Source organism: Magnolia sinica, chromosome 15 (assembly GCF_029962835.1).
Source record: "Magnolia sinica isolate HGM2019 chromosome 15, MsV1, whole genome shotgun sequence".
Classification (NCBI taxonomy): domain Eukaryota; kingdom Viridiplantae; phylum Streptophyta; class Magnoliopsida; order Magnoliales; family Magnoliaceae; genus Magnolia; species Magnolia sinica.
In genome coordinates this window covers 21,395,912-21,412,753 of record NC_080587.1, presented here as the reverse complement: position 1 = coordinate 21,412,753, position 16,842 = coordinate 21,395,912, and the positions used below count along the sequence as shown (strand labels likewise).

Here is a 16,842-nt window from a genome sequence, read left to right as displayed (position 1 = left end):
AATAGAACCGCTAACCAAAGAAATAGCACTTTGGGAGTCCCCTTCCATAATAAGATGGTCAAGAGATCTAAGAGCATCTTTATTTAATTTCAAACTCATCTTGAATATGATATCTAAATAACGGTTGCAGAATGGCTACAGTAGCAGTAACAGTAGGTGCTGTTATGTGTTATGGGGCCGTAATGGCTACAGAAAAAAATGGCCCGCAACGGTCCTTTACATGGCTGTTACAATTTTTTTCTTTTTTCTTTTTCTAAATGGTTGTAATGGCACACTGCGGCCCATATCGCAACGGTAACGATGGTGGCCGTTATAGCTACCATTACCGTTATTGAATACCTTGACCTTGAGAACTTCCAACTCTGCAAAAAAGAATCTTGATTTTCCTTTGGTGATGCAGGACAATTAACCACTTGCTCGGTGTGAAATTCCCCTGCATTATTTGGTCATCCCTAAGCAAACCTCTGACCCCCAAGGGGGATGGATTCCCAAAAGACAAACCATCCACATTCATCTTCCACAACCAATGGAGGACCTGTTTTCGGCATCAAATGACACAAAAGGTTCCATTTGAAAGCCTATTGCATTAGCTTTTCAACAGGCCAAGATCATGCAACTCTGACATGAATTGAGCGAGTGATTTACACGAGGGCTATATAGTTGTGATGGGATCACCATAACCATGAAGGCATTACTAATATTTTACTAAAATAGATGGTTGGCATTATATGGATGCTCATTATTACATTAGGGTTTATTTTTCTCCTAGAAAAAGTATATTTACATGTAAAGCCTCTTTTATGAAGAAATGGTGAATGGTCAATGAAAAACAAAAAAGTTTTATTAATTATTTTCCTTCATCCTGTGTTTTGGGTGTGGTGCACATATTGGTGGTGTGTTTCAACTGGGAGTTCCAAGTTTGATGTGACTTCAAAACAGAAACTACAAAGGTGTGTTGCTTTGCTTGTCTATCTTTCATCAGTTTTGGTATCAGATCAAATTCAATTTCTAGGGATAGATTTGATATCAACAATCACTAGAGATTCATATGCTGATATCTTTAGGACTAATGTGCAGTATATGGAAAGGACATTGAGATGGACTAATGGAAACAGTTGTAAGAACTTCACCTCTAAAGAAGAGGTAGTAAAATTCTTGAATTTACGATATTTCCCGAAGTTGAAGAGCATCCAACTCGAAATCCCTTATGTCATGATTCTTTGGAGAAAAGACATGCCATTCACGATGGGGAGAAGAATAATTATTGGCTCAAGATGGATAAGAAGTTTGCCAACAAGTCATTCAGAGAGGAGATCACGAGTCCCGTAAAGCCTTTAGAAGAAGTACAAGAGATCAATGGATGAACCAAAGCATTGAAGGACAAATTTGCAGATAGATCCACTGATGAATCTGCAGATGGATCTATTGATGAATCAACAGCTGGACTGACCAAAGAATTGCCAGATGGATCTGCTGATAAATCAATGCAATGACCAAATTAGGATGAACAAAAAATGGATTAGAAAATGAGTTGACAGATGGATCTGTGGATAGATCAGGAGATGGATCGACAACAGAAATGACGGATGAATAAACAATTAGGGCAGAAAATATGAACACACTGATCATGACCCAACTAAACAGAAGTTTAAAGATCTGAAGGTAAGATGGAGGCCACAAGAACAACTTCAGTACATGATTAGATGCAATAAGTGACAATGTGTTCCTATTGTGAAGTTCAATAACAATCAAGTTGATCCGACCAGAGGGCATCATTATCAATTGTCGCCAAAGGCAACAGTGACAAGATTCATAGGTGAGTCAATAAAATAGATGTACTCAACAATTTGAACTCAAGGGCAAGTTCCTTCTTCCCTAATTGGAGGGATGGATGCATCCCAAGAGTGATGCATCTCAAGAGTAAATCGCATGATCTACCTGATCAGTTTTTTTTTTCCTTTTTTTTCTGTTTTTTGAAAGGTAATCTACCTGATCAGTTTTCCACCTTGGAATTCCAAATTTCTTGGTTGAAATCCATTTCAATGCATGGATAGACAATTATTAGACATGGATTTCCACTTATTTCGTTGAGAATATTTTCAATGCATATATTGACAATATTTTTGTCAAAACAACATAAAAACAATACTTTCATGGGGTTTCGTATGCCCACTATGAAAAACTCAATATATCAGCCAATATTTTGGTCAATATCATCGATATTTAAAACCATGTGCAAAGACACTGATTTTTATTTATTTTTTTTTGAACATTATGCACGAAGACACTGTTGGGCATAGAAATTTAAAAAAGTTCCTTTGTAGAAAATGTCCCCATCGGAGAGGGTGGCCAAATTATTTCGTCATTCTCATTGTGGAGCAGACAAGTTCTTTATAGAATACCAAGCAATTCTTACCACATAATAATTTCTGCATCAAGCATGTTTCTTTTGAAGTCCACATTCCACACCAATCTTCCCTCCACAATTTAAAAGCAACCCTTGATAGAACATTCCCAAGTGAGAGTGAGAAAAGCCGAGGGAATCTCTACTTGAGTAGATGACACTAAAATCCCACAGATTCCACCTTGTGCAAATCACTGAAGCTACACGCTTCCTGAGATAAAGTGAGGATCATTTGGGCTATACACATTGCCTAGCATCCATTGGGAAACATCCTCAGGTACCAGTCTGACTGAATTGACAATCTAGCTACACACTCCCTGAGATCGAAGATATCTCCAACCAATGAGAACAGATTCTCCGTGAGCTCCTCGCAGTAAGGACAAACATGATTTTGAACTTGCCCAACAATCATTAACCCAATCTGATGAAACTGGCTTGGCTTTGGTCTTCTCAATGCAATATCAATTTTCTTCTTACAACAATTCCTTGATGACAAGCCTCTCTTCAATGTCTCCCATCCCCATGATACAACCTACACTGGATCACCTTGTAATTAGCTTTGTTTCTTCAATGAGTTGACACTTTCCTCAGAGCTCCCTTTTCCTTTCAATATAGCATAATTCACTGACTGCGTAAGAGATTTCTCACTTCTATGTTTTTATGGAGTTTCATATTCCAAGTTTGCCTAGAGTTTTAGTTCTCTTTTCTAATTCAAAGAATAGATCATGTAAGTCCTTCGAATGGCCATCATAGGATAACCACAGTTTCCTTGCAATTAAGAGAGGTTGATATTGCTCATTCTGTTCCTACGGTGATTTGGATCCACCTTGGAACAAGAATTAGCTGGCAAGACTCATACTCCAATGAAATCAACATAGATGGCCAGTCATTGGTTTCAGATAAGTTTGGACATACACTATCTTGAAGAGAAGGTTTCTGAAATTCTTCACACACACGCACGCACACACACACACACAATCTACCAGGTACTTCCACGGCATCTACCAGGTACTTCCACGGCATCATGAACTAGCTCCCTTTTCTCAATAACCTCCCAACAATGGACTCCTTTCCTTCATTCAATCTAGATTTTATTTTATTTTTTGAGAGAGATCAATCTGGTAAAAAATATATATATATATAGTGAAGCAATCCATACTGCTACATCTTCCATCTTTAGATCTTGTATAGCCTTCCATGTTTTTTAGTAACATCAAGAGAGTCATTTAAGTTTGCACAATCACCCTCCTTGCCCCTAGATACATTTCTTTCTATTGTTATCCACCTTTTTATCCATACTAACTCTTGAAAGGCTCTCAATTAATTGGCAATAAAAATCCCCGTCTCCCATGATTAGATGATGTTTGAATTTTTAAGTATTCATCCTCCTTTCTGTTAGAACAACTTTTTCAGACAAGTGCTTGGTGTAACACATATACCAGGCTAGCAACCTGTATCATATAAAATACTAAAGACAACTATCACTCATCTCACGGTTTCTCAAAAGTGCACTTTCGCCTCCATGTGTCTCAGCCACTGCCAAGGTGTCCAAAATCTCCTTACATGTCATCGGCTCATTGCCATCAGACCCCTTAAATGATGAACCTCCAGCACATAGCCCACTGCATCATCTTCTCCACTAAGCACCTCCTCCTTAACTCCCATTTATGATCATGCTTTCCTACCGGCCTAGTATTACCCGTCAGATCTTTGAGCTTGTTACCGATACCAGTTCCTCGTCAACATGCATGAATTCGATAAATGCTTTTCAAAGCTCCTTGCTATTTAATCAGAGTATAGTCTACCCCCAACAATTCCCTGACCTAAGAAGTTTTCAAATCTCAAGCATGCAGAGAAAATTAGAGATTGTTACTGATACCAGTTCCTCATCAACATGCATGAATTCGATAAATGCTTTTCAAAGCTCCTTGCTATTTAATCAGAGTATAGCCTACCCCCAACAATTCCCTGAGCTAAGAAGTTTTCAAATCTCAAGCATGCAGAGAAAATTACAGATTGAGATCCATTTCACCCTATGTTTAAATATGACTCGGTTGTGTCAGTTTTTTGCAAACAAGGTCGTGACTCATAAAAGATTCTGTCTACTTGGGAAACTCACTATGTCATGTAAATCACTCGGCAAAACTTGGCTGAGCCAAACCTTCCTTTTTTTTCTCTGCAGGGTGAGGCTTCCTTTTTGTTATCCTTCCTACCTTTTTGCTAATTTTGCTCAAAAGAAATGAAAAAATAAAATAAAATAATTTTATTTTTTTTAAATGGTCGACTCAGGTGAGTCATGACTTGAATAGTTTTCCAACCATGACAGAGATTTAGTTTTCTGATTTTTACTAAGAGAATTTTCCCTAATCTAAAAATGTATAGTTTTATTATACAAGGTTTCGTCCTTTTAAATCTTTTCAGATGCAACCATAATATTTACAATTTTTACAGCATAGATGCATAGGATATAATCATAAATGTAAGCTTCATCTTATGGAATGAAGTTAGGGATGCAAACCGAGAGGGAACCAGGGAGTTGGCTTCAACTCTATAGAGGCCATGAGTACTGCTCTTCTAGAAAAATGGTTATGGATATTTGGAGGTGACAAGGACAGTTTGTCGAAAAAAGTTACTTCAAAATATCATCTTAGTATACAGATTGGGCATGTGTAAGGTGATATAGAGTGGAAAGTCCTACATTCATAATATTGTTAGCAATAGTGTGAGAATTCACTTTTGTAGAATTTCTCTCTCAAAAGATTTTATATATATATATATATATATATAAGAGAGAGCAAGAATTAACTTTTGGAGGATGTTTGGTGCCATGATCGTGCCTTCAGTTCTGAATTTCCTTGTTTGTACCAGACAGGATGGATACAGATGCTATGTTATCCTAGTGTTATAATGTCATTGGTGATCAGGTGATTCAGAAACTGAAGATAAGATGAAACTCTGGGATGACAAAATTGAGCTTCTTCATCTGATGGAGCAGTTGAACGAATGCAACCTCCTTCTAGTGAATTAGCCCGATAGATGAAGATGGTCTAAGTTCTGCAACGAAGGTATCTCACTTTGCTCCTATGCCTCATTAATTGGGGAAGATGTTAAACAAAGGGGAACCCAAACTGCCCCACTTTGGTTTCACCATGATCCTCCTGGGGTGATGGGGTTGGCTGGTGGGAAGAAACAAGGTTCTTACCATCGACCATTTGAGAAGCAAAAGGATAATGATGTCTATTGTGTGGTTCCTTTTTCTTCGAGATGTGGAATCAGTGGATCATCTTTTTACTATGTGGCAACTTCTTCAAGTTCTATTGAGTTCTCTAGTTATCTAGAGTAACCACGGTTGCCTGGATAACTGGTCGCTTTGGTATGTCGTATATGAATAGGTACGCACTAAGCTACTTCCTCCAATACGTGGTACACTAGAGCTAGGATCATGTGAGCACTCCAATACATACATAGTTAGAAATTGAGTTTTATATATGAACTCGTTGCAATTTATATGTGAAATGATGGATGTTATTATTATTTATTACGTAACCCCACATGTTTCATGTTATATTTAAACAGTACAATGACATGTACAATTTAATTTATGTTTCAAAGAAACATATGTGTGTGTGTGTGTGTGTGTGTGTGTGTGTGTGTGTGTGTGTGTGTGTGTGTGTGTGTGTATATATATATATATATATATATATAAATTTGCATTAACTTAATCAATAGTAAGAACATAACCATAACCATAATTTTGGGTTGCTAAAAATAGCAATCTGGATTACAAATGACCCATAATCTAGATAACTCAATCTGGATCGGAAAACACGGAGGGTTCGTGTTTTAGGTAGCATTGGGGGTAACTTCTTCAAGCTCTATGGAGTTCACTAGGTAATGTCAGGATCTATTGAATAATTTCTTAAAGCAGAGGAATGAAAGCAAGCCAATGTGGAGAAGATCTAAGTTATGGAGATTGGTGCAGCTAGCTAGTATTTGATCAATCTAGAACGAGTAAAATCGCAAAAAAAAAATAAAAAATAAATAAATAATAAAAAATAAAAAAATTTGAAGGAAGAAGTCTTCAAGTTGGCTCGTGGAAGAATCACTGCTTATGTGCGAGAGAGGATTTTAAGGGTTGTTGTAGTAGTCAGTTCATGAGCAGCTGGAGGATGGGTTCCGCTTTATTCATGGACATATGACCCCTCATCGTCTGTCCACATAACATCTAGCTTCTTTTATCCTTGCATTATTTTATTCTTTAATAAATTATTTACCTTTTCTAAAGATATATGATATATAGCAAATAAAGGAAAAATGTAACCAAAAAAAAAAAGGTCTCTCACATTATGAATTGCATACAAGAAGATTCAATTAAAACACATCGTACAAATATATCCTACAAGTATGGGTACCAGTATTGGCATTATCTCGTGTCCAACATAATATGCTGAGCATATAACTGTGTAGCATAACTGCTAGCAAAGCACTTACCTATTAATGAAACTTTACCAGTATCCAAGAGATCACTTAGCTTGACAGTACATTATGTACTATACTTCACAAAGCACTTTACCAGCACATTATGTATTGTATGATCCCTCATATACAGAAGGGAATATTTTAGCAGGTTATTTCATACACTGGATTATAACCTTGGCATTTTGGGTAGTAGACTTGAGGGCCGTGGCCTACTAGTAACCCTACTAGGAAATAAAAATAATGGAGAACCTATTAAGATGGTTTTCCATGTGCTACAATAGCCGGAGACGAACCCAGTATAGGAGGGAACACTGATTAGGTTTGAAGGGCCTGAAATGAGGATGAGGGGATAACCCAAAAAGACTTAGATCGAGGTTGTGAGAAGGGATATGAAGGCTTATATACTTACAGAGGATAGGGCCACATATAGGAATGATTGGCGAAATAGCTACAACAAGACTGATGGTGTCGAATATGATGATGATTGTCTGATTTCTTTTAACAAACTGTAATTCACTTATTCACATTGTTAAGATAACAATAATGGTTGATAAAATAGACAAAAGGAATAAAAGTAGAATTTTTTCCCTTTTTTTTAATGGAAAATTTATAATTTAAAATTTAAATTTAAAAGAGAGAGAGAGAGAGAGAGAGAGAGAGAGAGAGAGAGCTTTTAATAAAGAAATACTAAAATCCATAAGGACAGCATGGGGACAAAGCTTTCAAACTAATGATGTGTTCATGATTTGCCTCAGGAAGGAGATTTCCAGATATTAAATACCCACTTACAAATGTAAAGAGCTCATTGTCTTTGCTCCTCTTTGGAGAGTTATATCATATGTCCGATCACAGAGATCTTGCAGAAACAATTCCAATGCTTTAGCTGCAAGAATAAAATCCAGTGAGAGAGTAAAACATACCATACTTTATTGTTCTACACTTGCATGTAATATGACAGCCTCGAATATTTGAAGGGGCTGATTTCCTACAACAGCAAGGAAATTAAAAATGAGAGAGGACAACAAAGGTCTGGATTTTAATCGACCTAAGACACAGTGATGCTCTCTCTTGGTGGGTTACCCATATAAATAATCAATCTAAACTGTCCATTAGGTTCACCCCACTTCCCATGGGCCAAAAAAAAAAAAAAAATCACACCGTTTACAGGTACTTCTCCATCCAATCAATAAATAAAGAACTCAATGGTTTGATCAAAGAAAGTCCAATGATGAATATGCCCATTTGATGGACATCTCCAAAGAACCTTTTTGATCAAACAACGATAACCATCCCATCAATGCCTTGGAAACCTGACATATATAAAAGAGAAGCTAATTTTTGGAAGCTTAGCATCCTTCGATCAATATGAGCTTTCCTGGTGGCCTTTGAAAAATGGGCAAGAATAATGAACAGTCCAGATTGATGATTTCACTGTCCCAGTGTCCAAAAGAAAGTACCCTAAGAGTGCCTCTGCACCCTGCATGCACCTGAACTTTTCACAGAAAGGAAAATAGTGATCGAGGCCATCATAAAGAAAAAGTCAATAAAAAAAAGGACCCAGAATACCGAAGGAGAAACTAAGGGGGTCTGACCTTTTTCTTTCTTTCTTTCTTTCTACCAAGTATGGAGTGCTGAGCCTCAGAAAACCGTACGTTAGCTGATCCTCCAAATTTTGTACATGTGGCCCTAGTCATCCATACCATTGATCTAACGGGCCCTATCATAGATTGGAGATGCTCCAAATATATCCTAAATTAGAAGGCCCCAGCCCTTTTATTCCAAACACTACAAATGGACCGTTAAGAAAAATACAATAACAGTCCACATTTAATGAAGAAAAAGACCAGAGGTTGAAGGATCAGGACCTTCCAATCTAAGAGGTATTCGGGCCCATCAGGTTGATGTCTGGATCACTAAACAATGCCCCATGAGAGTCAAATTCAGAGCATCAGAAAACAGTACATTACTACATTTCCAGAGGCTCAGTACCCCACAGGGTATTCAATAACAGTAACAGTAGCAGTCATGGCCAGCCTTGTGGCCGTAACAATACGGGCCATAACAGGAGCAATGCCCCCTGTAATGGCTGCCATAACAGGAGCCACGCCCCCTGTAATGGCTGCTAGGGCCTAGTGGTTGTCGAAAAAAAATTTTGTAGGAAGAAACTATCGGCCACATGTCGGCTCATTACGGACCCATATTAGTCCATTACAGCCGTTACTAGCCTTTTTCTTTTCAAATTGGACATTATGGCCCTGTATCGAATAACGGTCACCACAGTTGCCACTGAGTAATAGCCGTTATGACCATAACGTAACCGTTTTTAAATACCATGGCACCCCATAGTTCCTCCTCAATACTTTGTCCTTCAGAAATATTCACTGAAAGGGCTTCTCATTGCTAGTACAATCATAAGAATGTGCATAGTCACTCACATACTAAAAGCGGCACAGCCAGAGCGATCTTCCCAACATCCTCATCTGCTTGCATGATCTTTTTAATTCGAGACTGCCAAATGAATACATTGTATTAGTTAACATGACTAAAACTTGGAATAATCAATGGACAACAGCCATAACATAGAGAAGAATAACTGCAACAAAGTGACACACTAGTCTAGTATGCAATGCAACTAAGTTGCGTTTCTACACATGGAGTCCATTCATTGATCTGGATTATCCATTCGGTTGAACCCACTATTTACAGGCCATCACGCAAAACTACACCAATGAGAAAATCTTAACCATCTGAATTTGGCCTTTTTTATTATAACCATTTGTTTTCCAAGCCACGGATCAAATGGATAGCATTGCCCAACTGAAATGATTCTCGATAACCACAAGGAATTCAAGGCCACCAAATGGATGGTTCAGAGTAGAGATTGGACCTATTTTGTTGAAATGGACCCTTTTTTTTAATGGACCTATTTTGTTTAAATAGACCCCTTTTTTTTTAACGGAACTATTTTGTCAAGATCAAGCTCAACATTCTTTCTGTAGGCAACTGATTAGATGGCTAGTACCACCCAATCGGTGTCATTTTTGTATCTTTGCCAAGCAAGAGTTGTCTAGACTCTGGACCGAAAGTATGGTCTAAATCAATGGATGGCCTGACCTGGCCTGTCCAAGAGCCCACATGCAACCAGATTCACTGCAGTCCACAATTTGCATTGGATTTTCTTTCTTTTTCTTTTTCCTTTTGAAAGTCAACAACATCTATTAGCACCGAAAGAGGGATAAGGGATTACAAGAGATCATCTCTCACGAGTCACGCCTAAGGAGAGACAAAAACAAAGAGAAGTAAAATACCCTTGAATGCAAAGGCAGAAACAACCAGCTAGAAAGAACAGATTTTTTTTTAATCGTCAAGTACAACAAATTAGATTACATTTCAAATTAAAGATATTCAATCCCTTGTAAGCAATGTTCTCAAAGTATCAGTATCGCTACAAGTTTCACTAGCCAGGGATACAAAAACAATATTGATATCGTAGATAACTAGAAATGCGGGGAAACATTAGGGAACATGGGGAAAATGGTGAAATTTTTCAGTGAAACTTCAGGAGACACTAAAATACACAAATCTGCATATTTAGGAATCAAAAAATTGCAAAAAGAATGCATATGTAATAAGTTTCCATTGAATTGGGGGGGCCTAAAAGCATGTGATATCGTAAGAAATCAGTACAATCAACCCATCTATCCATCCAACAATCCCATCTATCCCTCGATATTTCAAAATATCAACAACACGTGATATTTCGTCAAGAAATCGTCAACAACTAGAAAGGAAACGAAAGATTGTGGTCTCGATATCGCCCATGTCACGATAATGATAATATCATGATATTATCAATACTATTGTCGATAAATTGAACATTGCATGCAACCATGCTTCCATAAAAAATTTGAAATGGAAACTTTGTTAATAAGCTGATTTTTGGCGATATTGATACATTGGCGATGTCATCGAAATATCACTGATAAACCAACGATACAAGTGACACCTGGAATTTACACAGTCGAAAATATTGGCGATACATTAGCTATATTGATGCATTGGCAATACAAGTGACACCCAAAATTTACACAGTAAAAAATATTGGCGATATCGATACATTGGCGATACTTAGCTATACATCGCTGATACCTACAATTTCTGATACTACCAGTGTTGTCGGTATCGCTACCAATTTTATTGGTATCGCCGAGCTAGAGATATGGATAATATCATGATATTTTGATATTTCGATACTTCAAACAATGCTCGTAAGAATGGAGAAGAAAATCTCCCCAAACTTGGGAGATGGCATGGCCCAAAATATAGTCATAGAGAGAGTAATAAAGATTAGCTTAGCGGCGAAACTCAGTTGCCTTCAAAACTTCTTAAATCACGTCTTTCCTTTGTTTCTCTTTCTTTCTTTATTTTTCCTTTTTTTCTCCTCTTTTTTTTTTTTGGTCAAATTTGCCATTGGATCGTGTCCCTTAAATAAATGCTAAAATTCTTTTCAAAAAACTGTATAACAATACACAATTCATCAGCCTGAACCATTGTACAAACAGAAATGGGTAAATCATGGAAAGTGCCCATCAGTAATATAGAGTTGAGAAAATTTATACAAATTCCAACCAGAAACTATCTGATCCCCTTAGATAGAGTCAGCGAATGAGGCAGTTTCATTAACAATCCACGGAATAGATTAAAAGTGCCAAAACATGTTGCATATTTCTATATCTATATCTCCCAAGAACCTCCTATCTTTTTTACTATGAAACCCAGTTGCATTGCATTCTAACAAATCCTATGGGAACTCGTTAGGATTAGGTCTCGGGAAATTGTTGAGCAGAACACTGAAGCACACAATCAAAGTTAGAGAAGACCTCCCTTATAAACTCAAGATTGGACAGGCGGTAGTTGAAGAACAGTCACAGAGAACAATTAATAATGCTCGCTCCCCAATTTATATAAGCTCTGAAAATAATAAAAATAAAAAAGGGATACAGAAAATATAAATTATGCATGTGTATTGATACCAGGTTTGACATTGAGGCTGTGTTTGGATGTTCGAAAGAAAATTATCACTTTTAGGGCATTTTTGGATGCATGGATTCCATAGATAATGTAATGATATTACCAAATGATAATTTCTAAGGCCATCATAGATAATAGGATTCTAAAATTAGGGTGACTGTTTGGGTAGCTAGTGGAATTAGATAATTGTCACCTTGTTCCTTGTGCCAGAGAAGTTTGACAACAGATAAGAGTAATGATTACAGTATGGAATGCACGTATCCAAAGCCCAACTGTCTTGTCGATGAAAAACAATTTCCATTTCCGCATGGATTCTGGCATCCAAAAACACCTTAGTACTTCCTTTTTCACTTTAAAAGCCTTTTGTAGGCCTAGTTGCAAATAGATCTAACGATTTGGCATCTTTGCTATTTTAGTACTATGACACAGCACAATCAAATAAGAGATTGACATATGGACTTCAAAACCTGAAATGAAACTAAACAATTCTTCTTGTTTTGAACATTTAAACTAAACAAATATTAAAGACCCCAAATCTCAGAAAATATTCTTTTTCACACCATATGCATGACCTAGACTGCTAGACATAGAAGCTTATGGACATGTGGGCCACAGCCAGTCTCCATTCATGGATGCACAAATGGTTACCAAGGTCATTTAAACCCATTTCATTGGTCTTGTGGACCCCATAGTCGAATCAGAATGTTGATTCGGGAACAGATATGCTGCATGCCCTTGTTCTGGTCCAGATCCTTGATCAACCAATCTGGACACTTAATGTGATCCGTATCAACAATCTAGATAGTTGAATTAACTAGATCTATGATTTGGACAGTTGGATCTGCCAGATCTTAGATAAGGACTGTGGGACAGGCCCGATCTCTAATCAACAAGCTTGTGCTGCATGGGTGCAACCTTTGATTGTTCATGTGTGATCTTGGATGCATCCATTCCCTTCAGCTTTGATAAGAACTTGTCCTTGAGACAATCATCAGAAAATACATTTCAAGGATTCGCATTTATCTTGCTCCTTCACAGGTTTTAGTAGGAGCTTGCAATGGAGGCCGACATGTCTGCTAAGAACTTCTTTCATCAGTTAGCATAGTAGGGAATGCCACATTTTTTCACTTCTTTGTTGATATCCACGTCCTGGGTGCCAGCTTCAATTTGTCCTATGGCATTAGAGTTGCTAGCTGTGGATGGCAGATGGTTGCTTGTGACTTAATCCTCACTCTTGATGGGCTTCTTGACTTTGTTGCATAGCCTTTCTCATCACAAGTTTTGAACAGTGAGTTTTTATCATTGTTGGATGGTACAGGTGTGTCCATCACAACTTTAACAAAGCAGATGCTTATCTCCTCTGCCAATCTAACTGTCAGGTCATTAGTCACTTTTCCATGCATTCAGACTGTTGTCCATACAAGGGTAGATGTATCAGTTGCAGTGTTCGAGTTGTCGGTATCGCTACAAGTTTCGCTGGCCAGAGATAAAGATATAATATCGTTATCGCCGATAATATCACCGATAATCAGAAATGCAGGGAAAAAGGGGGAAACATGGAGAAAATGGTGGAATTTTTCAGTGAAACTTCAGGACATGCCTAAATACACATATTTACATATTCAGGAATGAAAAAATTGCGAAAAGAGTGCATTAAATAATAAGTTTCCATTTAATGGGACCCAAAAAGCATGCGATGCCATAAAAAATCACTTTAATAGCAACCAAAATGAGTTTATATATTACAAATGCAGCTGGCATACAGTAACTAAGACATGTAAAAGTAAATGAACTCAAAGATGCCAAACCAAGGATGGATTGGATTATCCAATCAGTGTGGTTTTTGCATGATAGAGATGTACGTCACAAATCCACTCCTACCATCTGTTTTGAAAGGCCACAATAGGACAATGTTCTAAAAGTTAGGCAGATCCAAAACTCTAGTGGTGGGCCATACCAACAAAACAGTGGGAACAACAACGCATTGAAATCTTCCTATAGGCCGTAGCTAACCATATGATGTTTATATGCCATCCAAACCGTCAATACAATTATTACCAGTCACACAAATTGTAGGAACAAATACCATCCTGATACAGAGAGTGATGATTGAAGGGTAACCATTAAAAACTTCCCAAGGCCCAATGTAAAGCAGATTTGTAATGCTTTTTTGCCATCTAACCCGTTGATAAGCTCAACCAGAACTGGATGAAAGGAATATACAAATATTAGCTTGATCCAAAACTTTTGTGGCCTACAAAAAGCTTTTAATAGTCATTCGCTACTTTTTCCAATGGTGTGGTCCACCATAGATTTGGATTTGCTCAAGTTTTTGGATAAGGTCCTTGAATGAGCTGAAAAAACGGATGGGCAACATGGATGTGGAAAACATTCATCAAGGTGGGGCCCACACGGTAAGGGTAACACCCAATAAGTTGTTACCTGGTAACAGCTAATCGGTTTCTGTTTCATAAAAGTAAGGTATTTGACACTCTGGCTGCGCATGACACTTGATACCTAGCATTTGAAAATGGTACATGTGGCAAATTCTAACATAATCTAAACCGTGTTTTCGCTTCATCAAGATCTATGTGACCTAATCAAGAGGTTGGATGGCAAAAAGAAAAAAAACCCATTACAATGGCCCTATGAAGTTTTTAATGGTGGCCATTTAATCACCACTGTTTCCCTTAGTGTGGTCAACCTGAGATGCAGATCTATCTCATTTTGGACTCATGCCTTAAATTATCTATCAAAATAAATGGACGACATTGATAAAATATTTATCGTTATGATGGCCCCACAGAACATCGACCCATCAATCCACGGATACAAACAAGTGACACGTGCGCACCGTATAAATCAGTACGCTTATCGTACTGAGTCAACTGTGTGGGGCCCATTGTGATTTATGTATTTTATCCACCCCATCCATCCATTTTACAAGATAATTTTAAGGCTTGATCCGAAAGATGAAGCATATCCAATGCTCAAATGGACCACACCACAAGAAACAATGTGAATTGAACATGCCTAGCGTTGAAAAATCATTAGGGGCGACAAAAGTTTTGGATCCATGTCATTTTTGTATTTTACCTTCATCCATCTCTGTGTGATCTTATGAACAACTTGGATGACAAATAAACACCACTGTGGACCATAGCGCCTAGGAAGGTTTCAACGCTAGGAATCATTGTCCCCATTGCCTTGGCGGTGTGGTCCACCCTAGCTTTGGATCTGCCTCATTTTTGGGTTCACGACCTAAAATGATCTCGCTAATTGGATGGACCACGTGGATATAACACATACATCATGGTGGGGTCCACAGAACTTGGTGACGTCCACACACCACTGACATTCACACCCGCACACCACGCAAATCTACTCCCGTAAAAGGAAGCGGATTGCGTACTGAGTAACTCAATACGCTAAGCGTACTGAGTAAATTGTGGGGTCCACCGTGATTTATGTATTTTATCCACTCCGTCCATCCATTTTAACAGATAATTTTTGGGCTTAAGCCTAAAAATGAAGTATATCCAAACCTCAAGTGGAACACACAATGGGAAACAATGTGAATTGAACATCTACTGTTGAAAATTTCTTGGGGGCCACAGAAGTTTTGGATCAAGCTTGTATTTGTGTTTTCCCTTCATCCATGTCTGTGTGATCTCATGAACAGGCTGGATAAGAAATAAACATCACTGTGGGCCCAAGAAATGTTTCAACGGTGGAAGTTATTATTCCAACTATTTCCAATGGTATGGTCCATTTGATCTTTGGGTATGCTTAAATTTTGGTCTCAACCCCTAAAATAAGATGGAAAAACAGATGGACGGCATGGATAGACCAGATACATTCACGGTGGGCCTAACAGAGTTTACTTAGTACGATAAGAGCGTACTGAGTAACTCAGTACGCAATCCGATTTCCTCGTAAAAACCCATCGTGAGGCTGTTTTCGAAACGAAAGAGGGTTTCGAACAGGAACCCTCAAAACCCTAAATTCCCAAAAGAAAATCTCTCCAAATTCCTAATCTTCAGCAGATTCTTCACCGAAATCATCTTTAGGTTTGAAATTTTTGACGTATTCAAAGAAAAAAAGTGGAAAGTAGAGGTTGGATGGCACTTAGAGCACACCGATCAATCAATTGGCCCACCGCAATTTCCGTTCACCGATCCTCTTCTACGATTGGCCCTCCTCTTCTACAGGTACGGAAATCCGCAAGTTTCCCCATTTTTCCCCTTTTTTTTGGGATTTTTGTGTATTTACGCAACGCTCCAATGTTATTGGTCCTTTTATCACTGAAAATGGGTTTATCCCGTGAAAGGGTAAGTAGATAAAACGATTTCTCGCTGACAACTGGACTTTTCGCAAAAAATCGAAAAATCAGCGATATTAGGAAGAGAAACGAAAAAAGAGAGTTTCGGTGTCACAACTCCAGTGATATTGAAATTATCGGCGATAATTCGATAATATCGCCGATAATTTAAACACTGATCGGTTGGCCCATCACTTCCTTCCATTGGTTTATCTGTCAACTCTTCTTCTGATCTAGTTGGTCCTCCATCTATTCCAAACCGTTGATCCAAAAAAAAAAATTATCAATGAAACTCTCATGTTCATCATTTTGGATCCAGACGCTTTCATTAGGAACCTTTTCATTAGAATTTCTAGATGGTACTTCCTCAGGCTCCACCATTTCCTTTGTCTCTTTCCTCGCTTCTTGACCTTCCTTGTCCTTCATCTTCTGAAGATTTGACGGACAATCAGATCTCCTCAGCCATCACTTTCAATGTATATCAGCTTCCATCATTCATGATTTTATAAGTTATTCTTCTTCTCATCACGGATGGCTTTTTGATGTTGTATCAACAGTCTTCCGAGTATCAGATGGCAATAATACACGACAATGACTTTACACCATG

The 16,842-nt window shown here is 37.9% G+C and overlaps 1 protein-coding gene across 2 annotated transcripts in view; it reads right to left on the bottom strand.

The window, feature by feature from the left end:
- Positions 1-16,842, bottom strand: part of LOC131228142 (uncharacterized) — a 51,986-nt gene that overhangs the window by 15,198 nt on the left and 19,946 nt on the right. Inside the window, exons 2-4 of one of the 2 annotated variants that reach the window (XM_058223974.1) lie at positions 9,998-10,078; positions 9,319-9,391; positions 7,673-7,766 (exon numbers count right to left, since the gene is read on the bottom strand). In XM_058223974.1, the coding sequence (XP_058079957.1) occupies positions 7,673-7,766; positions 9,319-9,373 (149 nt within the window). In that variant the 5' untranslated portion in view covers positions 9,374-9,391; positions 9,998-10,078. The remainder of the gene's footprint in view (positions 1-7,672; positions 7,767-9,318; positions 9,392-9,997; positions 10,079-16,842) is intronic. The other variant, XM_058223973.1, reaches the window with a different exon arrangement.